General features: G+C 36.5%; 1 protein-coding gene across 5 annotated transcripts; it reads right to left on the bottom strand.

Moving 5' to 3' along the window:
- Positions 1 to 487: 487 nt before the first annotated feature.
- Positions 488 to 24964, bottom strand: mtif2 (mitochondrial translational initiation factor 2). Of its 5 annotated transcripts, XM_027013949.2 has the most exons (15): positions 24886 to 24928; positions 24405 to 24456; positions 24097 to 24262; positions 23648 to 23780; positions 22696 to 22867; positions 20835 to 20995; positions 17417 to 17593; positions 17119 to 17258; positions 13310 to 13434; positions 10105 to 10309; positions 9519 to 9771; positions 2692 to 2832; positions 2402 to 2566; positions 1289 to 1429; positions 488 to 816 (listed from the first exon to the last, which is right to left on the bottom strand). In XM_027013949.2, exons 3-15 carry the CDS (start codon positions 24256 to 24258, stop codon positions 647 to 649), a joined length of 2145 nt encoding a protein of 714 aa, XP_026869750.2. In that variant the 5' UTR covers positions 24259 to 24262; positions 24405 to 24456; positions 24886 to 24928; the 3' UTR covers positions 488 to 646. The 5 variants fall into 5 exon arrangements, with proteins under 5 accessions (XP_026869750.2, XP_026869756.2, XP_026869771.2 ...); XM_027013955.2 differs by lacking the exon at positions 24405 to 24456 and having other exon boundaries at positions 24886 to 24964; XM_027013970.2 differs by lacking the exons at positions 23648 to 23780; positions 24405 to 24456; positions 24886 to 24928 and adding an exon at positions 22988 to 23087 and having other exon boundaries at positions 24097 to 24183.
- Positions 24965 to 26272: the final 1308 nt, after the last annotated feature.

Genomic DNA, 26272 nt, shown 5'->3' on the forward strand with positions numbered 1-26272 from the left:
ACAGAACCTGTTGTGGTCTTCTGCCATTGTAGCCCATCCACCTCTAAGATGCTTTGCTACTCACTATGTGGTTAATTGTCTTTCTGTCAGTTCAAACCAGGCTAGCTGTTTTCCTCTTATCTCACTCATTGTGTTTCAGAACTGCTTTTTAGTTTTGTTTTTGCACCATTCTCTAGTGTAAACTCTAGAGACAGTTGTGAATGAAATCAGCAGTTTCTGAAATATACGAACCAGCCTGTCCGGCACCATAAACTATGCTCTGGTTAAAGTCACTCAGATTATATATTTGTCTGCATTCTGGTGTATGAAGTGAACCTTAACTGACCGTGACTTCATGTATTGTGCTGCTGATTGGCAGACTGGACAATTGCGTATGGTTATATATTTGCCTTAAATGCCACATAGTGGCAATGAATTCCATATGACAATTGAAGATTGTGGATTGGGATTGGGATTATAAATAAATAGGGTAAACAATATTCTCTTAACATTTATTTAAAAATCATGACATTTACTATTTGCTTCCAAATTGCTTTAAACCCAATCAGAAAATCATATAGGAAAAATATCTAACTAATACATGGCATAATTTTTAGGCAATGTTCTCCATAAAATTTATAAAATTCCCTGTTTTTCAGGTAGTCCTTTAAAATCCTGGATCCCAAGATATTTTCTGCAGTTTCTCAATCTCTTCATAGCAGAAAATTACATCACCAGCTTTAAACTCAGTGACCATGTCCAATGACAGACCACACTCCATTCCTGCCTTCACAATATGTACATCATCCTTAAGATGTTTTAGTGCTGTTGGAGCTCCTGGAAAGAAGTAAACACATTAATGATGGTTGAAGAAAGCAAAAAAAAATTAAGCTTTAGATGATTTAAATAATATATTACATATTTTGATTATATTCTTTCCACAACCACTGCATTTTTGAGGGTTTGTTTTTGATTAGCATTTTTTTTTTAAATGACAAACTAATGATAAAAACAAGATTTTCTACAAATAACTGTTAACGCTCCTTCACTCATCATTCACACAACATATTATATTTGTTTACAATTCATAAGGGTTTTGGATTCACTGTACAGATATTATATAATTATTACATAATGATAAACATTTCTCAGTGCCCAATAATTGCACAAATGGTAGTCCTATGTACTTGATGGACAAAAATGTATCAAAAATGTAAGACAAAATATAGGTCTATACAAGCTTAAGCACAGATTCTCCAAAATCCTGCAGTCTTTCAAGTATTTGACTGTGAATCAGGATGTGATGTACCTTCCCACAGAATATCTTTTCCTCTAATGAGCCGAAATTTCATGTTCCTGTCCAGATGGCCTTTCTGGACTCTGCAACCAGCCACATTTACCTTCTTCTTCCCAACAGACACATCAAATGTGGTGAGAACTGAAGCTTCCCCTATACATACAAGAGAAGAATGATAAGCCCGTAATTCTAATACTTTTAAACATGACACCTAGATATCTAATAGATGTTTTCCATTTATCAAAAAAAAACAACAACAACAATAATACTGCTATTATCAAGGTTATTATTACTATATTATTATCATCATCATCATCATTATTATCATTATTATTATTATTATTATAAACAAGCAACAATGTCACAGTTCACATTTGGAACAGTCAAATCTAAATAATTTTTAATGTACACCAATGTACACAAAAAATGTCTTTATTAAAGATAAAAAGACCAAATACAAAATTGTCTCATGTTTTAGACATCAGTATTTTCTGGCGTTTTATATAAAATAATAAATGCATGCTATAATTACTTTGTGCCAGAACTCCACTGATGTAAAAATAATGATACAAATTTGCATTTGTAATCAAAAAGTATACATAAATAAACATTAAGGCTGTCTTTGGATTAAAAGGAAGTAGTTGCTTGATGAAAGAAAAGAATAAGATATTAGAACCACATCACTGAAACTGTTTCTAAAATACAGCACAACTAGGTAATCCTAGTCAAAATATTTGTACACTTTATTCTTTTCAACTGTTATAGATATAGTTAACAGTAAATGGTAAACAAAGTCTTTTGCAGCCGCCTGCTTATGCATATTAACAAGGGGGAGGTAGACATATAAAAAAGACCCTAGCATCACACTTGAGAAAATAAGACAACAGGATATAATTTGGTAAATTACCCAAGTTATTAATAGTCATTTTTGGATGTAATCTAACTATAAAACTAATTAAGTGATTAATGAGTGAACAACTATTACTCCTCAATGGCAGCAAGGTGTTTAATGTTATCGTCACTGTTAACCACTTTATGTGTAACACTATAACAAGCTGATATAATGCCTTTAGAGGGCACTATATTCATGACTATCAATGTCACCTGAAGGTGTCAAATGCTCACCTATTATATTCTCTTCAATGACTGTGGGCAGCTTTCTGCTAAGCTCCTCTTTCAGATCATCTATCAGATGGTAGATGACACGATGCATCTTTAAGTGAATACCCTTTTTTACAGCCATATGCTGAATCGATTTACTTGCTGCAACATTGAATCCATATATTGTTCCTGGGAAATGGCAGAGATGCAGAAATGAGTCAGAAAAATATTAAAAGTTAAAAAGTTAAAGATGTGTTATCATAATAATTATGTGTGTTACAGTGTTGAAATGAGGTTAAGAGTTGACAGCATACCTGAGAAAGTCTCTGCCAAGTTAATGTCATTCTCTGAAATGTCTCCTACACCAAAATGCACTATATTCATCTGGCACTGTTCATCAGAATCATAACTTTCAAGTATGTTCAAAAGAGCCTCCACTGAGCCGTTGACATCACCTAAACTCACAAATACAGTCAAAAAGTTTATTGTTACAAGCTTATTAAATACACAGCACTGTCAAATTAATATTTTTCTTTATTCTATTATAAAATACACATCACCACTGAATATAGGTGAGCAACCTTCCTATTTACTGAACTGAGGTTTCAGCCATACCCACTGCTAGGTGTAGAAAATAAGGACATAGGCCTACAATCGCCAAAGACCAACACTGACAGTTGAATGGGTTGCAGTAGAAAATGGACAGTTCCCCCAAACGTACCTTCACCTTCCAGTGACTCCAAGTAGCCCTTGCTACTTCTCCTCACATGTTGCTTAAATAGCAATCTTTTAATTTCTCTCACCCCCAAATGTTATAACCACGATCACTTCACCATGTACCTTGTTTAAGTTATTGTTGTTTTGTAAGATGTTTGCTATAGCTCGATTTTAGTTCAATACCTTTCATCATTATTATCATAACTCTAAATTTTCTTTAAGCATTCTTCCTTTATCTCTGATCAGAAAATAAACATTTAGCTGCAGATTAAAAAGTGCTACTTGTAATTTCAGGTAGATGAGAAAAATCACGTTATGAGTCGAGATTGAATTAACAATCATTAAGAAAATACTAATTATACTATACCCAATACTAATGTAAAATTCTAGATTTAGCACAAAAAGCATTCATTCATTCAGGACACTTCCCCCAAATGCACAAAAATTCATTAGTTACCAAGAGTGTGCAAGATTTTTGGGCTAAAACATCACAACAATATTAGATTCATTGTTAATAGCTTCATTGCTAAACAGCTAAACAATATTAATGTCATTGCCATTAGCTTCACTTTCTTAGGGAAATCCTACCTGAAGTCACTGAACCTTTACTAAGTTTAATAAACTCCACCTAAATCATTCAAATAAACAATAAAAAAATCACTTAGCAAAACCCCCAACCCAAACCTCAAACCTTCTATTTATTTTCAAGATCCTAGAAAAACTGTAGCTCTGCAGCTAACAACATACCTAAATCAGAACAAGATACATGAAGTCTTTCTATACTATGTTCAGACTTAAACCCTGATAGAGACAGCACTGATTAAAGTAGTTAATGACCTGTTGTTGGCTTCTGACCAGGGTTTGTTTCTTTGCTTATATTGCTTGATGTTCAGCATTTGACACTATAGATCACAACATGAAGAGCTGCATAGAAGCCTAAGATCACATTACACAATGCCAAGCGTTGGCTGGCATGGTGAAGGCATAGGAATCTGGAGCAGTGAAACATGGCAGCTTGGGTGCAGCAGAGGCATCATATGCAAGGTGAAAAGATAGCTGGGATGAATCAGTGAGAAATTAAAATTGGTCAAATATGTTTGTGATTAACAGTCACGTGTCACATGCAACTTAAAATTTCACATTTGTCACATTCATGCAAGTGCAAAAATTATCATTGGGTTTAGATGCCCCTATGGCATGGGTGCTATGTTAGCCAATTTGGGTAAAAGTAGTACTTTTTTTTCTTCACTGGTTAGGTCAGTCCCTCCCTAACTTGCACCTTCATCTTCAGCTACAAATATGCACACTGATGATGAAATGTACCAAACAGTCATCAATCCAGTTGCCGTGTTGCATAGATAAATATTTTAAGAAACAAAATTTAATCACTGAGAGGGTCAGACTGACTTCCTATTTCCTGACACAAACCTCCGACAAACGTTATTGCTTTGGCACTACTACCCTAGGTTTTTTGGGGTTTTTTGTTGTTTTTTTTTGGTACAATTCTGAAGTTATTTAATTTGAAAATACAGCAGAGTATAATTCATCAGATTTTTTGAGCATGTTTGGGTATACCTCAACCATCTGGCAAAGCAAACTTCTACTCAGAAGAGACATTCTTAGCTCTTGTAAAAAATATTTAAAAGGACCTAAAAGGGCCTTTCTCCACCTCAGGAACACTGCAACGATTAGGAACATACTCTCCTCACAGGATGCAGAAAAGCTAGTCCATGCATTTATCACTTCAGGTTTGGACTACTGTAATGCCTCACTATCTGGCTGTATCACAAAGTGCCTAAACAAGCTCCATTGATTATAAAATACTTCTAATTACCTACAAAACACTGAATGGTCTTGCTCCACAGTACCTTAAAGAATTCTTAGTGCATTACGACCCACCATGTCTTCTTAGATCAAAAGGTGCAGGCTCTTTACTAGTACCAAGAATTTTTTAAAAAATCTATTGCAGGGAGCAGAGACTTTTCCTATAAAGCTGCTACGCTATGGAATAACCTTCCTGCAAATGTTCGAGACTCAAGACATAGGTTTTCAGCCTAACCTTAAATATTGAGACTATGTGTACAATAAGGCATTTTGTAAACTACTTCCCATCTTAGGTAAAGGTATAGATGTGGGGGTCTATGGGCATTGAGTGTTACAGTAAACTTGAATATTATGATGCTGTCACTTCACCTCTCTTTTGTCACTCAATGTTGTTGACAGAGTATCAGAGCGCTGATGTTTCAGGGTGCCATCATGCCTGTGGTTCGTTCCTGGTCTATCCCTGCCATAGCTGCCATCCATGCTTGCACATTATAGCTCCCTAATTTACACACCCTTGTACCTGGACATGCCTCATGATCTATTCTCTCTTTCTGCCAAAGTACACCTACCCCTGATGTCATGTTACTAAGCCTCAACACATCTCAGCTGCCATGGCTACTCCCACCACCCATTTTATTTTTCCATTTTATTATTATTCATTGTTTCTCTTAAAATTGTTACTATTGTGGTGACCGTTGTCGGCCAGAGTAGGATGGGCCCGTCCTTTGAAAATTAAAGGTTTCTTCCTCATGCTGTAGGGAGTTTTTCTTGCCACTGTCACCCTTGGTTTGCTCACTGGGGGCTTGGACTTAGACATTTGTAAAGCTGTTTTGTGACAAAATCCGATGTAAAAAGTGCTATATAAATACATTTTGATTTTCCATTGGTAAATTGGACTTTTTTAGGCACATCTTTGTATGAAATAACAGTCTTTTTATTATTTGAAGAGAAGATAGCACTGTTAACCAAAGGCTCCATCTCACTACTGTTGCTGGAAAAAACTGGAGTTTTTTCAAATAGAGAGTTCATGTTGAAATACATTCATTTCATTGGTTTATATTTTAAATTCTGATATCAAAAACATACGATATCTGGTACTGAGAATCATACAATGTCAGTGATATTGGTATGAACTACCAAATTTCTGGTACCACGATATCATTACTGCAAAGCAATAATATACATTTAGTCGCTGTAATATACATTTAGTCCCCCCCACCCACCCACCCACCCCTGCACGCACACAAACAAATCTATATACATTGTACATACTAGCATACTAAGTATTACCATACTAAGCTACTATTTAAAGTTCTTCTCAGGCACTAACTAGCAGCTATTTGAGGGTGGCAAAATGAAGTGAATAAGCTGCTTTATAAACTGTATGTAATGCTGAAAGTAAAGATTAGTGTGCTAGTCATTACCATAGACAATGACACAGATGTTTTTGTCAAACATTAACTACAAGATATTTTATAAAACATGACAATAAACCAGCATCCGCTGGTGATTTGTACAGTTTCTGGCTTGTCACCTTGCAAAATATCACATTTGCAAGTACATAAAATTTTAGCACCAATAATTTTTGGTGCTTTCTTTTAAAATTATATGACAGATGGCATATTTGGTCAGCCAATGACTGTGGCCGAGAAACAATGCTCTAATTGAAACAAATTCATAAATATCAATGCTCAAGTCACTGTAAATCTTCACATGAATGCAAAAACTGTAGCGCCACTCATGACCAGCTGTGAAAGTTGGTAGCACCAGTGCAACCAGTGGCAAAGTTAGTCTGGAGCATTGCTACTTATATGCAATCTTATCTTCACTTTCAATAGGTTTGCTGGAGCCATAGATTCTTCCCTTGTAACAGGCTAAGAGACAGAATTGCTGAAAAGCAGAATTGTTTTCTGTTTGTTTCCTTTATTTTTGGTTCATAAAATAGTGCTCTGTGTGGCCTTACCTCCCAAAAGGCCACACAAAGTTTCCATATCCTGAACCATGAAATGCCTGGAGTGCTGATTCATGCTTTGTTTTCTGACAAAGCATGGGTTTTGCAGATGCCAAGAGAACACTAACCTACTTAAATTTATAGTGCCAAGTGTGGTGGAGGATGGATAATGGATGGGGGCAGTTTGTGACAGGCCCATTAATTCCAGTAAAGGTTAATGTTAATGCAACAGAATAAAAATACTATAGATAGGGCACTACCAAATATGTGATTGTGAAAATTGCATCATGGGCTGTGAAATCAGTCTTTTCCCATGAAATATCCAATTTTCCAAGAAATGCAAGAAACAAATTATCTGATACATTGGATGCAGGTTTTAAATGGACAGCACAGAGTAAAATGCCAGAGCTCATTGCTTTATTTTTTTTGTTATTGTGGAGATGAATCAAATGAAACATTGCAGACATGATTTCCTAAAAGTAGCTAACAAACTTGTACATTTCTGACCTGCATCTTGCTAAACTAACGTTAGCATAGAGCTACCTATCAACAAACGACAAGGAGAGAGCCGTGTCAGAACACAGACAAGCATTTTTATCTTAGTGAGAGAGAATGAAGCCTAACACTGTTTCCTGTTCAGTACTTACCCCTCAGCCATTTGGGTAGGCTATTAGCTTAGCATGGCAAGATAGCCTGTTGAGGTTATGTTACTACCTTAGCTACGTAGACAAGTGTTAATGAGTAAATGCCATGAAATGCACCTAAAAGTCTGTAAAATCCATCATTTTTTAAAAACTTGATATGTGAAATTTAAATATTTTCCTGTGAATTTTGTAGGGCCATAATTATATACAACTAAATACTTCAAGTTTTTGTAGCAAGGAAGATTCTTTCCTGTTCAAACAAAACGGTGCCCCATGCACAAAGCAATGTCCATAAAGACAAGATTAGACAGGTTTGTTATGAATGACCTCCAGTGGTCTTCACAGAGCGCTGACCTCAACTCCAATCATCACTTGAGACAAATGTTATTTTTAAGTGCTATGTTTTCATCAAATGGGCACAAATTTCCACAGACACACTCCAAAATCTAGTGTAAATCCTTCCCAAAAGAGTAGAAGCTGTTAACCTCCTACTGCTCCTGTGCCCTCTAGCAGACCCACAGGCAGGCCCGATCTGGCATACTCAAAGAAATCACTTGATAGCAACGAATATTCATAAAACACAGTCCATCTATCCACATAAAACTTCTTATAACTAATATAAGTACCTGCTTACCAATTGTCAGCCATCTACGTGCAACTGTTTTCCAGAAATCCCGCGTTGAATACACCATGTTTTTTTCATTGATTTTCCACAACAATTGTGCTGGTCCTTTTAAAGTATGCTTCTGGTATAAAATAATCCATCAAATTTATCATCTAATCTATCAAACCTATCAAATTACTTCACAAGTGTTTTCCAGGTACAATCGGCGCAATTGGCAGCTGTTTTAACAGAGGCTGCTTAGACGAAAATGTAGACACCTCACTTGCCTTATATGGTCAATCACTAAGTGAGCTACAGCCATGCGAACAGCAAAACATTCTTTGTGTGTTCTAACCAGATAAACTGTAGGGCATGCATGTGACACTGTTTGGTAAAACCGACAGTCATGGATATTATTTTTAGTGAACAATTTGATCACCAATACATTTGGACATCATGGAAAGGAGGAAGTTTATTTTAGCTGAAGTTTATGTGGAGTTGTTTGGGTCCCGTTTTGAGCTGGAAGCTGAGAGACGGTTCAGTGGCTTCTAGCATTGACTAGCTACAATGTTTGCTTCACATTTATGTAAGTATAAATGAGATATCATACGATTTCTTTACAGTATTCCAGTATTTACAGTATTATGGTATTTTTCCCAGCACAACCTTTTAGCCTATTAGCAATGAAGCTAATATTGCTTAGCCTTTAACAATGAAGCTATAATGAAGCTAATATTGTCTATTAGTAAGTTGTCGAACATTGTTGTGATGTCTTAGCAAAAATAAAATAAAAAATTAGGCACACTCGATGTATAGTGACTGAGAATTTTTTGTGTATTTGGAGGGGTTTTGGGGCACTTTGGAGATGTCTACGACACCTAGTGGAAATACCGTAAGTATATGTTCAAAATTGTTCACTGTATTTGACAAGACCCTGTTGAATCAGGAAATGTAGACCATAACTGAAAATTAATCTCCAGCATCCAAATACACATTATAAACCCCCCAAATAAAAGGCAATTTTTGTGTTTGCTTGTTTGTTTTTTTTAAACATTTTCTTCTCTATTATTAGATGAGCTCAAAATGGAATGATGGACAAAAAGCCTGGATGTGACTGAATGACTTTGCCCAAGTGTCTACTTCAATTTGAATCCTGAATGATCATTGCACTATATGTACAATTTCAGATAACTAGTGTTAAAGTGCACAAGCAAAAATCTTTCAAAAATGAGCTTAAAATTGCAGTTGCATGAACCAGTTAAGAGCCAGTGGGTCTCCATATTAATGCCTCCATATCAATGATTTTGGATTGTGATGTCCATCAAACTCATGCAGGTTGATGATCAGGTGTTTCTTTGGCCATATAGTGTATTATTCTATAAATGTTGGGAAGAGTTTTACCTTTGACAATGATGTGAAGACTGAACTCCTTAGTCTCACTTCCCTCACTTGGTCTGTGGGCCTTTTGCTTCTTGATTTCCTGGTACAAAGCAACTCTTCTCTGCTTCCAGCTGAGATGGGAGAGGCTTTGCCTCACTTTATTATAGCTGTCTTGGTGCTCTTTCTGCTTGGCCTCAATAATGCTCTGGTGCTCCTTCAACTTGTTCTGCTCTTGCATGTTTGTGCGCCATTCCACTACCTCCCGAGCCCTTTTCTGAGAAGATAAAGAGCAGTTCTTATAAATACAGTCCTATAGTTCTGTGTCTGTTACATACACTCACCAGCAGAGCTTAAACTGAAACATTTTAATTAAACTGGCCTGTGTGTATTATTTTGAACAATAACCCCTATATATGCACCACATTTAGCACATCTGTCATTCACCATTTTACCCCCTCAATGTTAATCTATATATATATATATATATATATATATATATATATATATATATATATATATAAAAACATTCACACTTTTTTGGCCAGTGAAAATGTTTTTTAGCTCTTAAATGTACAAATGTCCAAACAATGCAAGGACTCTATCTGACCTCTGTCTCTGCTTCCAGTATTTCCTCGCCAGCAGAGGGTAGCTCCTTCCAGCCAACAATCTCAACAGGAGTGCCGGGCCCTGCTTGTGTCACTGCTCTGCTGTTCTCATCAAACAGCCAGCGAACTTTAGCCCAAGCCTTCCCTGCAACCAACACGCAGCCCTTTTTCAAAGTGCCCCGATTAATTATGGCTGTTGTTACAGGTCTGCAAAAGGACAAAGACACAGAGTTCTATGATAAAAAGCACTACTCAGATTATCGCTATGAGCACCATCTGCAAATTTACTTATTCTGGCTGCAAGTAATTGAAGTAATTTAAATATTTTTTAAACAAGATCATCAAATATGAATTTGAAAACTGTTAAGAACTAAATGTCCTCAATTCTACATGAGCTCCCTTATTAAGATGTTTGCTACACTAAGGAAAATGGTTGCTAAATTGACCATCTATCTATGAGGTTAAAGACTGAGTATCATGGACACTTTAGTGAAGAGCATATCACCACCTCCATCAGCTCTCCTGCTAGCATATGTTTAGATGTTCACTGTACAGAACTAACTACTAATTAGTTCTCACCAAATAATCTGAATACCTCTGCCAAATATTTGTTATTCATTTCACAAGTCTTATAAGATACTCTTATAAGTATGTAGAAAGTAAAAATTAAAAGCAAATAGCAACTTTATTCATCGCCTGTTAGTTTGCCATTGCGTCACCAAGAGGAAGATGGGTTCCCCTTCTGAGTCTTCATCTTAAGGTTTCATACTCTTGTTTTCAGGGGTTTTTATCTTCCCATTATCAACTTGGCTCACTCACTCACTAGGGGCCTGCACCTGAATCCTCTGCACAGATCATTTCGGTAATACTGCTTTACATATAAATTTAAAAAGTGCTATACAAATAAATTTGACTTGATCTGAAAACAAGAATTTTTAATCTGTGACCTACAGTTTAAGGGCCTGTGACCTACAGTTGAAGGGTCTTTAAAGGTTCTTAAGACAATTGCTCAGCTTTTGTATGCAAATGATTTAGAACAAGTGTACAAATGAATATATGCATTCAATTACAGGTCTGACAAAGTGATATATACATCATTAATGTCCCTGGAATTGAGTGCATGGGCCTTTCAACCCCGCCTGTCACCTAACTAATTTGCATATAACTGATTCTGAAAAATAAGCAATAATGAGCACTATACAGGCATTCGAAAGCAGCTATACATTGACAGAATGATATTTCCATGTTGACATACAGATGTTCCATTATTTTTTTGGTGCACTTAAATACTCAAGAGGTCACCAAGTTCTCTTTGAAATAAATCTGTGGCCAGAAATCCAAAAGTAGACAGATAAGAGAATAGCACAATTACATTGTGTCTTTCTCTTCAAACCTGATGCTTGTTTGTTACACAGGCTTTCTAAAAAGTGATAGACTCATGAGTCAATCATCGTCGTGAACTAATAAATCAACCTGGACTTAGAAGATGCTTTCCCTCACAAAATGCTTGGTTTGACACATCGCAAGAAGGGCCTCCACAGCCATTCTATCAAGTAGTGGATTGGTGCCCAACAAGTTCATTTTGAGAAAAAAAACAAAACATGGTCTGAATATTTATATTAGGTTATTAATCTTAGATTCTTCTTGGAAAGACACATTTGCTTCAATAGAATTGGTACTTTAATGTTTGTGACACGATCAGGTTGGAAACGTATTGATCTTCATTTCACATTTTTTATGTATATACCATTTTATAAACTAAAAGACTGAAAAACAACCATTTTTAATTTTTATTTATTCTGAATTTTGTAAACATTTGTTATAATAGAATTGCGGGTGGGAAGATGTAGGTGGGAAGAGGCCCAAATTATGGTTCTTTGGCATAATTTTGGAGAGTTTAGCATTTTTGCTCTATTGTTTATCTTTTTTTTTTTTTTTTTTAGCGTCACACCGGGTTAGATTCATTTGTGTATGTTGGCCATACTGTATCAAAAGTTAGATAATTATGATGAATAAGATCGCTGACTCCAATAATCCTACTATTAAAACTGTTTCAGAAACCCAAACCAGATTATGCAACAATCTGTACATTTTCAGAAATGAAAAAAAAAAAGGTGAAAAGGTAAAGTGAGAAGTGAATAGATGAAATCTGCAGAAGTAGTGTCACATTGCAACAAAATCCATCCATGTTGTCTTGGCTTGGCATAGTGGTCTAATGGAGAATCACAACAACAAGAAGAAATAATAGGGCTCCAACACCTTTGGTGCTTGGACCACTTAGAATGGATTTTTTTTTTTTTTTATTAAATCCAACTATTCAATAATATTCCTTGACACTATACATTAGTCTTAACATTTCTATTTTTTGAATAAATTGTACATCAAAGGACTAATATGTACTACTGACATCAAGTGTTTAAAATGGAGATTGCAGTCCAAATTCAAAATATTGGAGAGTAGCCTGCCCCTGCCCCTTCGTCCCCAGACTCAAAGCTCCCATGGGATGCCAGGTTGAGGACACTGATCCTACATGAATGAGCAAGACAAGTGCAACATTGAATTTTGAAATGGCAAGCAAAGCTAAGTCCTACACTGTAAGTTTATCAGTTAAGGTAGAGGTTTACAATGTTTTTAATGTTCGCAAATTATAAACTTCCTCATGGATATTTTTATAACTGTCAATTTTAGCTAGATGCATGACTGATCCTGTAAGGTAACCAAAGCTAAACCCATTATCCCATGAACAAAAGCCTACTATTCCCAAAATACACACTGTGGAGTTGAAGTTAATATTTTCCAGGCCTGATAGCATACCAGAGGGACATGGTTAAGGAAAGTAGGGAATCTTTCCTTGTAGTGTTAGTTGCAATCACTTCACTGGCTGCATCTCAAATACTTGCTGCTTTGATAATCCAGGTATACATGGACCACACAGTATGAATGTGTTATTGAAATGACTTTAAATGCCCATAGGCAGGTAACAGGATCACATGTCTAAAAAAACACTTTCTGCTCGGGGATGAAACTTAGAAAACAGAATATATTGACTGTAGGAGATGTTCTGATATGGTAATTTGATTATTTAGTAAATATATTAAATATTGTTCCTTTAATTAAAGACAAATATGTATTTTTATATGTTTAATTTTTACTCAAGTACAGCAGGTGTTAAAATAAAGAAACAGCATATTTGCTAAGGATACCCACCCTTTTCCCTTGTCTGTGCGGCTTTCAACAACACTGCCTTCTACTAGGCCTGAGGGGTCTCCCTTCAGCTGCAGGACCTCTGCAAGTGTTACTGTGGCTTCAATCAGCTCCAACAAATTATCCCCCTAGAAATATAAAATACACATTTCACTTACAGGAAAAATGTGAATATGAAAATACATGCTTCATCAATAAGGCACTTTTGACCAAGAAGCACATTTATAATTTTATGTATAGCTGTAGAGGAATGTCTCAGCTTTGTGGGGGATATCGATATTATATCCGCTTTATGCGGATATCAATACTAGGCCAATTAAATACATTACGCCACGCAATTCATTAAATCATTGTGATAAGAGCAGTGGTGTCACCTTACTGCTGTAGTAAATTCACCCAAGATGAAATCCAATTAAAACTGACATGTAAATGAAACCATATATATTAAAAACCTACACAAAGTTTCAGATGACTGACTAAACCCATTCGTAAGACCAGTGAAACTGCCAGTTGCATAAAAATGTAACACATTTGAAACTTTCACTAAGACAGCAACTGCAAGGCTGCGCAGAGTTCATGATTTCAGTTCTTTTAAATTATGGCAGAGCAGAAAAATTATCCTTGGTCTATATCTAGTTAGAGTTTTTTCTATGTAAAATCTAAATTTACATTTCTTACGTCAAAGGGTCCTGGCATTCTGAGAGCCTGTTGAAGCAAGTCACTTTGCTCTTTGTGTACCCCTACTATTACAGTTGCAAAGCTTGCCTACTCCAAACCAGAGCCAGTCCTAAGCAGAAGCAAACTAAGCATCTGTGTATGGCCCACACTCTCTCTCTGTCTGTCTGTCTGTCTGTCTCTCTCTATCTATCTATCTATCGAGATAGATAGATAGATAGATAGATAGATAGATAGATAGATAGATAGATAGATAGATAGATAGATAGATAGATAGATAGATAGATAGATAGAGAGAGAGAGAGAGAGAGAGAACACAACACACAATCTCCTAAATGTCAAGGTCACTGTAGTCCTATGTGAATTTATCCTAACAGAAGTAAAAGAGCAGTATTTTAAGATTATTTCATGAGTTGTATATATTCTAAAGCACAGTATAAAAAACTTAAATGAGATAATTGAAAAAGAACACTGATCAAATTTAGAGAACACTTTCAGATACCTGCAAATTACTGGTGTTAATCTGGCACTTGGTGCTAATTTCCTTAATTATCTGACAAATCCTATGCAAGATGGTGAGCTGTTCCAAAGTGAATGAAACCCTCTGGCAGCAGGTTGTCCAGATGAAGGCCAAAAGGGGTGACACTATCAGCCATAGCAAGAGAAGTTGGTCATTCCAAGTCTGTGATTTCTAGAATATTTTTAATCTTTACAACATCACAAACTCATTCAAGTCCCCCAAGAAGGCTGGTCGCCCACGAAATGCAAGAGAGGACAGGATAATGTGGAGAATCTCCATGGGTAATCAGTTCAACACTGCAGGTGGAATTGTTAACCAGTTCAGCACTGAACAGGGTAAGGATCTGTCTCGTCATACAGTGTCTCAACGTTTAAGAGCATTTGGACTGAAAGCCCACTCTGCAGTAACCAAACCTCTCATTAGCAGAAAGAATCTAAAGGCTAGACTAACCTTTGCTGACGAGCATGTGTGGACAGAGAAGTGGTCCAGAGTTCACTTTAGTGATGAAAGCAAGTTTAAATTTATTTGGGTCTGATGGGAAACATTATGTTCATTCACAAACTGGAGAAAGACTGAACCGAAAGTGTGTAAAGAAGTCAGTGTAAGGTGGAGGAGGAAGTGTCATGGTTCGGGGAATGTTTTCGGCAGCAGGAGTTGGACCTCTCATACAGCTACATGGCAGAGTGAATGCAAGTGTATATCAGAACCTTCTTCAATACGTGCTTCCTTCCTTGCGTTTATCACTCAATTAGCCAGCAATTTTCATGCAGTACAATGCCATCACACAGCAAAACGGGTAAAGCAGTTCCTTGAAACTGAAAACACTGAAGCAATGAAATGGCCAGCCCAGTGTCCTGATCTAAACCCAATAGAAAACCTCTGGAAAATCCTTGGTGACAAAAGTTATGGCCAAGAAACCCACAAAAGTAAGCAAACTGTGGAAGAAACTGCAAGAGGAGTGAACCAAAATCACACCAGAGCAGTGTGAGAGACTAGTGATATCTTGTGGCCACAGATTGGTGACTGTTGTAACCTTCAGAAAATTTAGTTGTAATTTTTCTCTGTGCTACAGTCACTGCTGTTCTCTAATTTTGATCATTGTGATTTCTGCAAAATAAAGGTTTTATGTTGAAATACCTTGGTTATTTTGTAAAACACTGTTCTAGTGGCATGGTATACCCATAACAAAAAAGCCTTCAAATGTTGACTAATAAGCACTGACAACAGTATGGCTGAGGTGCCCTCAAAACAAATTATGTTTAGAACACCCAAAGGTCTAGGGCCATGCTCCAAACAGTCCAGACATGTGCCTATATTTCAGTAGTAAATAACTGTTTCAGTTAGCTAAATGACTGCAGGTGCAGAAATTTGTTGACGATTTACATGTGACCAAACACTGAAAAGATCATGCAATCTGCAGCTTCTTACTGGAAAGTTTAGGTGGCAGTGTTTTTGCAAAACAGTGTTCTTTGAATAGGTACCGTCACAGGCAAATAATGTAGACAAAATGCAGTAGCCCTATTTATAACACAAATAGTAAAATATGCTAGATTTTATTAGAGATGGTTCCTTGTGATTTAACATTGAGTAATTTTTTCTTGATAAGCTTATGTAACTTATGATTAATTCTAAATGCCAGTGAAATCTTCAGCAAGAAAACACTGTTTCTGATCTGAAATTAAGGGAGAAAATACTTTTCAGCCAATTGTAGGCTACACACAGTTGTTCATTATAGCATTTTGGATATAACTTGTAATGAAATAGGAGGGACAAGAAGGCAAGAAGAGTTAGGTAGTTAGATAGCAGGCTAGTTAAACACAGCTTTCTTTCAGAAGTAGCTAAAAAATCATCTACGTTTGAGAGCCTCTAATCTATATTTGCATTTATGGCATTGGGCAGACACTTTTTTCTAGAGTGACTTACAAAAGCTCTTTGTCATTTACTCATAGAATGTATCCTATCCAGTACAGTAGGTTAGAGTCCAATGTGCCACTGAACTAGAATGCTGTTGATGTACAGGGATCAATACTGATGCCTAGAAGTGTAAAGCACACATGTTCTATAAGAGACAACAATACCCTAAACAAGTACTAGAGTTTCAGTTACTCAACACAGGTGCAGAATCAGTGGTAATTTAGATATTCCACAAATAGATGGGTCTTCAGTCTGCGTTTGAAGACTGCAAAGGACTCTGCTGTCCGGACAGCCAGCAGAAGTTCGTTCCACCATCTGGGAGTCAGGACACAGTATAGTCTCGATGTTTGTCTTTCATGAGACTTGAAGTATGGCGTTTCAAGGCGAGCCATACTTGAGCTTTGAAGTACATGAGGTACAGCTCAGGCTTTAACCACTGGCATCATGTATGAAGGAGTGTATATTGATCGAATTTAACAATAATCTTGGGACAGTACAGAAGCCAAGACTTTATTTGCTCTTAAACCTACAAAACCCCAAATCAAATAATTGAGAATTACGTAAAACAAAAATCTTCCATAAATGGACCATTCTGGGTGCCAACTCAAAATGGTAGTCCACAAGACAAATCCCCTTGGATCTTCTGTAATTGCTTTTCTATAACATTAACTATAACATTAGGTTGTTATAAACATACACGCACCTTTAAAGCAGAAATGTGGACAGCCTGGACATCTCCTCCTAACTCTTCACACACAACATCATGAGCCAGAAGATCACGTTTCACCTTCTCAGGGTCTGCCTGAGGTTTATCACATTTATTCACTGCCACAATGATTGGCACTAGAGGAAAAGACAGTAATCTTAGTATCTTAACATCACAAAGACAGCACTCTACAAGAAATGGATTAACCTTGGATTAACAAATTTTTAACCACATCAGTGAAATAGAAGAGCAGATCAAAAGCTGATGATATCCATCATGAATGTGTGTTGATTACCTTTGGATTTCTGGGCATGTTGTATGGACTCAATGGTCTGATTCTTTACTCCATCATCAGCTGCAACCACCAAAATGATGATGTCTGTAACCAAGGCTCCACGGGCTCTCATGGCAGAAAAGGCTTTATGCCCAGGGGTGTCCAGAAATGTAATTAGCTGGCCAGAGGGCTGCTGAACTATACAAAGATAAAATTTAAATCCCATTAATATATTTGCATAAATTTGTATTCAAGCATAGTGGATCTTCATATCAATTTCCAATATTTTGTACAGATGTCTGTTGCAGGGAAAAAAAAGTTTGATATAATCACAAATTAGCAATGCAAGGTGTGGAGGACTGGGAAATGGTTGACGATTTTGAGCTCTTTGTGATGTAGCCATGCCTAAAAAACATTTCTGGGGTCCAAGAGCTATGTGGTATTGAAAGATCAAGACTTTTTTAAGTATTAAAATTTAGACCATTTTGATCTAGTAAAGCCCATATTTGTGTTGTTTGTTCACCTGATTTTAAGTATTTTTTGAAAATATTAAGTTTTTTAATGCAAATTAGCTCAAAATCTAATTAGGTGCAGGTAATGGTCAAAATGGCAAGTCTGAGTGTCTCAATGCAAGTAATTCAAGTTGAGACAAATTCTGATTGCATGACTTGCGATTTATGAACTATACAACAAAATACAAATATATGCACCATAGTGTACATTTGGCCCAAATAGATTGATTTGGACACTTAATTATCTGAGTAGCAGTCATTATTTGCCATATTTTGGTTACAAGATTGTATACTCTTGGGGTGGCGCTGTTGAAACTGCTGAAAAAAACATTAAATATAGTTGCAAATTAGCCCTGACTGATAAATTGCATTTTCATCCTCATCACAATATGAACATGTGCAATAAACACATTGGAAAAGATGCAAAGAAAAATTCATGTGCATGGCATGTGTAAATAAAACAAGTTTTCTTATTTGACCTATCAGATGCATTCACACCATTTAATATTAAGCCCTGATAGCTACCATCAGATTTATGTATAATTGGTTTCAACTGCTAGGTTACACAGGCTATCATTGCAATTACTTTTATATTTTCTAGAGAAAATTAGGTGTACAGCTCATCTATACTCCGCATAGTTAAGATGTGCAGTGAAGATCCATTATAAGTGGCTCAAACTTTGCAGGCAACATCAGACTATTACTACATGTGTGTCTGTAAATTTCTGTGTTGATGGGACATGCTGTTCCGGAAAACACAAGGCTTACTATTATAAGCCAAATAGGCAATTCTGTACTGTAGAGACTCCCAGCAATGAATTTGGCTCAATCTTTGCAATTTTCCTCAGAATGGCAGTGTGAATATAAATTTACATTCTGGTCAAAATCAGACAAACTATGATAGGGTTTTAGTTATATGATTCTGAAAAGTGATACTGGTACCCCTTTGATGAATGTGTTGCAGCCACATACAGTCAAAAAGCACTTTTTGATAATTATTTAGTTTCAGACTATAAAGGTTATTTCAAGTCCTGATTTGATGTGATAGGATTTTCATTCAAGGACTAGTTCAAAAAGTTGCAAATTTTATACTATTACTGAATGTGACAAAACTAAACATTTTTGAAAAGCACTTGCAACTGCAAAATTGTTTGGAATCCTGCACAGATTAATTGGAATCCAAATTGTACTGCTAAGTAGAACTATGTAGGAGATAAACTGGATTTTCTAGTATAGCACCCTCCAGTGGCCAATTTCCTTGAAACTTGACTATTTTAGAGAATGCACATATGACTATAGCATTCCTGTTTCATGTGGATTGACCATTGCTAAGCCTGTGTACTGAAATCTGATTGGCCTATGGCATCCTGCAATTTGGAGATATAATATTCCTGTTGTAGGTCCTGCTCCATACATGCATATAGTTGTGTACATTCATTTTCACATTAATTGGACAATCTGGGTATGTGTGACAGTTTCTTTCCTGTAATAGCACCCCCTAGTAAAGCAGGTGCACCAAGATGGTTGACTTGCCCCATACCTGCTTGGGGTACATGTCTGTAAAGTCTGGTGTCATTGCATTGAAGTGTTCATGAGTCGGAGCTGTTTATGTTCTGTTTTTGCAGTGGAATCTCCACCCCTTGATTTGATTGGCATGTTAAAACTAAACAGTGTAGAAATCTGTAGAATAATCTGATAATTATTAAACGTCGGACTGTTGTGAATGTCTGGATACCAGATTTGTGTAGGTTTGGTGAAAATCCTAGGACTAGTTCGCACTCAAAAATCAGTCCCAAACTTACTAAATCTGGTATCAAAACATTATAGTTCACTGGTTCTCTGTTACTACCAGGAGTAGTAATCATGTGATCAAGTGATCATGGAGAAATTGTAGTTTGCATGTTATTGTAACCCATATGCTGGCTTTCCATAATTGTACAAGTCTGTAAAGCTTCATTTGAATGAACAATGCGTGTAACTGCTATTTAAGTATATAAGATGAATTCCTTGCTCTTAGCGAAATATGACAGTAGCAGGACCTTTTAATATAATAAATGTTTTTAAATTAATAATAATTTTTTTTTTTTTATTTAAATCTATGCTCACATGAAAAACCATTTATCTGCCATTCACTGCCATGAATTGATGTTGGTACTAGAGATATAGGCTACATTCTACAAAATAAAAGCAATACTATAAAGCATTGTTATAACTATTATTTTTATATGCGCACATGAAGCAAAAGTAAATCTAAATAAAGCATATTTTAGCATTTCAATGTAAATGGCTGATATATGGATTTTGTAGGAAGGATTCGATATTCCTTAAAATACATGGGTAAGTAATAAGTAGTACATACAGTTTTCTAAGCGATAGCAGAGATATTATAATTATAGCAAGCAGGGTACACCCCGTTGTTGAGGTTTTCAGGAAGAAAGAGCGGAAGGGGTAATATCAGAATGCTGGCTCAACATTATAATGTCCATTATCCATTGACAATGGAATCATTTATGGTTGCAACCCTAATGCTCACTAAATATTTTTGGGCTGTAATAGCCATGTGGAAATGAACTGTCAAGATTTTTTATATCTTATTAAACTGAGCTTGCATGAAGGACTACCACTCCTTTGATTTTAAGTATATTTTTTAAATGAAGATGCAGGGTCAGGGGTAAAAATGCAAAGTAGTTGTTTGATTTTATGTAAGGAACCCAGATAAAGAATTTTGAGCTTTGTCCTTCTATCGACTGATACATTAACTTTCCTGAGCAGCAGTCACCAAATTTTCAAATTTTCAGTTGCAAGGAACTTCTTCTTTGAAAATATAATGTTCTGAACAAATTCAGCAGATTTCCAACCATCCATGCTTGGAAACTTAGCTGTATAAAAAAAAAAATGAAAGTCCTATAATCCAATAAGACTAGTACCTAAAAAGGCTCCAATGTGTTGAGTGATGCCCCCTGCCTCTTGGGCCACAATCTGACTCTTCCTCAGGCTGTCTAGCAGTGTAGTTTTTCCATGATCCACATGGCCCATAATGGTTACTACTGGAGGTCGATTCACTAAGACAGCAGGATCTGGAGGAGGTCTATCAAGAAAAATAATACGCCCAGTGAAGTTTTACCAACCACAAAACCTAAGAAATTAGTAAGAGTCAGTCATATGTCCACAATAAAATCTTGCTGACAACAAGATTAAATTACAAATTCTCAAAAACAAATTGTTTTATGAGTCCACACCACACAAAAGAATACAGTAAGTTCTAAATTGCTCTTCATGTTTAAGGACTTAATATATTTACAACATATTGTGCTGATGTCTTGACCACTGTTTTAAAATAAGATTAAAGACTTACTTGTTTAGCAAGTAAGGAAGTGGGCTACAAACCTAAACATACACTGCCCGGCCAAAAAAAAGGTCACTACCTGGATTTAACTAAACAAATAGGCAAGAGCCTCCCACTGGATAATTACTTCATGGGTGATAATGTTGCAGCTGGCAACAAGTTATTTAATCCTAACTGATACAGTGAGTAGCTTCTCATTTGTTAAACAACCATGTCGAAAAACTCATCCTGTGGTCGTGGAAAAGATGTTAATCTCTTTCAGAAGGGTCAAATTATTGGCATGCATCAAGCAGAGAAAACATCTAAGTAGACTGCTGAAACTATTAAAATCGGGTTAAGAGCTGTCCAACGCATTATTCAAAAGTGGAAGGACAGTGGGGAAACATCATCTTCGAGGAAGGAATGTGGTCGGAAAAAAATCTGGAATGATCGTTATTGGTGATCACCTAAATGTGTGGTGAAATCAAATAGTAGAAAAACAACAGTAGAACTCAGGGATATGTTTAATAGTGAAAGTAAGAGCATTTCCACATGCACAATGTGAAGGGAACTCAAGGGATTGGGACTAAACAGCTGTGTAGCCTTAAGAAAACCACTCGTCAGTGAGGCTAACCGGCAAAAATGGCTTCAATTTGCTAGGGAGCATAAAGATTGAACTCTGGAGCAATGGAAGAAGGTCATGTGGTCTGATGAGTCCAGATTTACCCTGTTCCAGAGTGATGGGTGTATCAAGGTAAGAAGACAGGTGGCTGAAGCGATGCACACATCATGCCTAGTGCCTACCGTACAAGCCTGTGGGGGCAGTGCTATGATCTGGGGTTGCTGCAGTCGGTCAGGTTCAGCAACGTTATGTGCCCAAAGAATGAGGTCAGCTGACTACCTGGACAACCAGGTTATTCCATCAATGGATTTTTTTATTCCTTGATGGCACGGGCATATTCCAAGATGACAGTGCCAGGATTCATCGGGCTCAAATTGTGAAAGAGCGGTTCAGGGAGCATGAGACATCATTTTCACACATGGATTGGCCACCACAGAGTCCAGACCTGAACCCCATTGAGAATGTTTGGGATGTGCTGGAGAAGACTTTGCGCAGTGGTCCAAATCTCCCATCATCAATACAAGATCTTGGGGAAAAATTAATGCAACTCTGGACAGAAATAAATGTTGTGACATTGCAGTAGCTTGTGGAAATGATGCCACAGCGAATGCGTGCCATAAACAAAGCTAAAGGTGGACCAACGAAATATTAGTGTGTGTGACCTTTTTTTTGGCCAAGCAGTGTAGTTTGTTTGCTTTCATTTTTTTTCTTTCATAACTTTCTCATATAACATTATTATTGTGTGTAAAGCACTATAAAATGTGATATATACATTTAAAAATATATATTACATTATTTTTATTGTATGAAAAAAAGTTTTGTGGTTATAAATCCTTCTTACTGTCTTTGGATATCTTTGTTTTCTCTGACTTTGGTCTCCGCTACCGTAGCCCATCTGTATTTCATCCCAGATATTTTTACCACCTTCTTTACCCACACTTCCTCCAAAACAGTGTCTGGCTCCAGATCATCCACATCTACAGCTGTGTTGAGTAGTGCCTCATATACATGATCTATAAAGACACAACAATTTTACAAATAACTAAACATGTAAACACAATAAAAACACTGTCTAAAGGCCTCTTCTGACGGGATTCATTTTACATGGGAACGTGGAGTAATGATATTATTACCAGCCTTTCTGAGTTATTTTAGTATCATCCGAATGTGCCATGTCAGTCATTTTTATCAATTGCGTGCTCCCACATCAGTAAAGATTCCACCTTTTGTCTTCTGTAAAATGAGTCATAAAAATAACCTCAGGTTATATTAATCTGGAATCAAAATGTATAAATATTCTGTCATATCCCGAGAAAGGAGTTTTTAGAGTTTTCTCAAGTATGAAGGCATTCAACGAGGCATGTAATTCATGACACAGAAACTTCACGTCTGTAGCGAGGCACCTTGTCGAGCATGCAATACTTAAATCCAGAAGATGGGCCAGATGCATCTGGCAGCTTTAGTTAAGTTATTGTGTAGCATACCCTATTGCCTGCATGTGTTATGAACATATAGCCTCCTAATTTTCAGACTAAAATTTCATTATTACTATAAGATTTATCATCATCCCCTGCTTTTTTGGAGAAGACAGCAGTGCATAAATCGAGTAGCCACACGCATCTTGGTCATTCATGCCGAAATTTTTTATCCTGTGTGAATTGGTCATAAATTTTACTGCTATCCTGTAGTAAAATTACATTAGTCCATGTCTCCATGTAAAACTTATCCTGCCCAAACAAGGAATAATTTTGAAAGCTGGAAACTTTTGTGAAGACTAATTTGTAAGCACTAACCTATATCTTTGTTCATAGCCTGAGCAAGTTCAGACACCTTCATAGAGTGTTTAATCTCAACTTCATGCTTCACCTGTTTCTCCACTTTCGCTGGTTTCAGTTTAAACTCTGGAATTTTACCATACCTTCTACCCTAGAGCAAAAATTAACACATACTGTTAAATACAATTTATCATTAATCACCTTCAGGATATGTCTTAAGGCTGGCAGCAATGTATTTCTATATTTTCACTTCTCCAAAATACATGATTCAGTTGATTATCTAATTACCAAGTTCTTCATGCATTGAATGAGGTGTTTCTTAAAAATATGGGGGAAAAAAGCAAAAAATATTATAGAATAAAAAAATTGAACATAGCCAAAACAACAGCACTACAGAGCACCTAGAACGTGACTGTACCTGCCTAGTCTTACACTATGTTTACGAATAGTTATATATGTTGTGTCACCTGTTCAGCAGTCAGGTACCGAGCATGAAAGCATGTGGATGAAGGTGCAGGAGCCCAGGTAGGGCTAGGGAAGGAAGGGAAGAATGCAGGGAGAACTGGGACACCAATAAGCCTTGGGGCTACAAATGCCCTTCCAGTCAAGGTAGCCATCTGTGTCACCATAGCACTGATAACACAAACACAAAGAACTGCAGAGTAACCATGAGTAGAAACAACTGAAAACAGTTAAAAACCCACAATTCTATATTTTTCCCTAACTAGTAATGGACTAAATGGAATAGCTATAAAACTAACCACAGGCCACTTGCCTGTACACTGATGCAGGAACGTACACATATCTTGAGGGGCAGTTGCTCTAACCTGAATAAAGGGCAGGAAACGGCGCTTTAATTTGGTCTAACTTTATCGTGCGCCACTCGTATTTATGCAGCCACAAAAGCAAAAATAAACAATTATTTGCAGCATTATTATTTCCTCCAGGGAGACAGCTCAGCCAAAGCGGGCAAATGTGCGGTTGCTCGAGCAATTCTAGCTTGGACTTGTACACGTCCTTGCACTAATGTCAGCGCGAACACAGAGTTAGGACATGCTCAATATCCTCTACTTAAGATATTGGTACGCTAGCTAGGTTAGCTAAGCTAGCTAACTGCTGCATTAGTGTATCTTTGTGTTCGGAAAACTCCCATCATTTCAGTGAGACAAAATATGGTTAAATGTGCACACTTCAAAGGTGTCTACTACTTACAATTAATTAATGTGTAATTTTAGAACTATAAAAAAATCATTTACCTTATCATGATCTCAGAAGTGGTTTTAATTTACAAGAACGCCGCCATACCAAATTCCCACTATTCATAGCGAGTTCTTACTTTCCCACTGTTGAAACGGTTCATTTCATAATAAAGGTTGTAATAAAAATGTTAAAGGGATTTTGTTGAAACATGTTGCAAGGAAACATGGTAAGTGATGAAATAATTCAGATAAATTACAACAAAAAGCATGTAGAGACATGTAGAAGGTGAACTAAAGTTGAAGAAATTGAATGTGATCTGTGAACTATGAACTAGATCCCTTTGAAATTAAGTATAATTTTTGGAATTACACAGAGCATGAAATTTAATTAGTATAGGAGTACAAAAAATTTAATTTTTTTTAAATTATAGGAAGGACATTTACAGATAATATATAAAATAAAATAAGGAGAACTGTCATCGTTGCGGTCCATGACAAAGCTATTCAATAGTGTCTGAGAAAGCCAAAATTGTACCCATTTACAGAGATCAAAAACAAACTAGATTATTTACAGACAAATCTCACACATCATTCCATTGCTGTGGTCCCTTCATTAATGTCCTGTAGGTGACCATATCAGATTTTAAACCCTCAGCTCATCTTTGAAGCACCCCTCAAGAGACTGGAGACACACATAAAGACCTTTGTCTGTGCAAGGACCCAGATGGTAGCATGAACTTGCTGACCTGTCACTTGCTGAAGATAAATGACTGAAAACCTACCTCTTAAATAAAGAATTCCTAGGTACTTATATAATCCCCAGGCACGTTAAAGATACTTGATTAATCACTGCTCCTGAACCTGCACCTACACATTAATATATAGGCCTATACTTATAAACTCCTGTGTTTTTTTCTGAGGGGGTTTTAGCCTAGAAGTATCCATAGACTCTGGTCTAGCATGAGAGCAATTACTATTACTACTGGTACTGGCATAAGGCCTATTTCCATGGAGACAAAAAAAAAAAAACTTTAGTAAATGTAAGTAACTTTAAATACTTTACATGTAAATATCTCTTAATTATGAAGTAGGCATTTTTTATGTGTACTCTAATAAAGAACTGGATATCAAATGGGGATAGTAAACTATTTAGTCAAAGATGAGACGACTGTAAGTGGCCAATTCACCATAACAGTATACTAATGGAAATATTTTGTTACATTGTTTATGATAGGGAAGGTGACATGCTGTGCTGCCTTTCAGTGCAAATCTACAAAGTAAGGGAAGTGGCAAAAGTCCCACAGGTAGTAGTTTAGTTAGGACAGTTTATGGCAGTAGTTTATATGATATTTATGTACTTGTTACATTTTTGCTCATTTATAACTGAAAATGACCAATTGTTTAGCTGGATCTGCATTAGGCAGTATCAGGCACTATAACTGTC

The sequence above is a fragment of the Electrophorus electricus genome, chromosome 1 (assembly GCF_013358815.1).
Source record: "Electrophorus electricus isolate fEleEle1 chromosome 1, fEleEle1.pri, whole genome shotgun sequence".
In the NCBI taxonomy this organism is placed as follows: Eukaryota; Metazoa; Chordata; class Actinopteri; order Gymnotiformes; family Gymnotidae; genus Electrophorus; species Electrophorus electricus.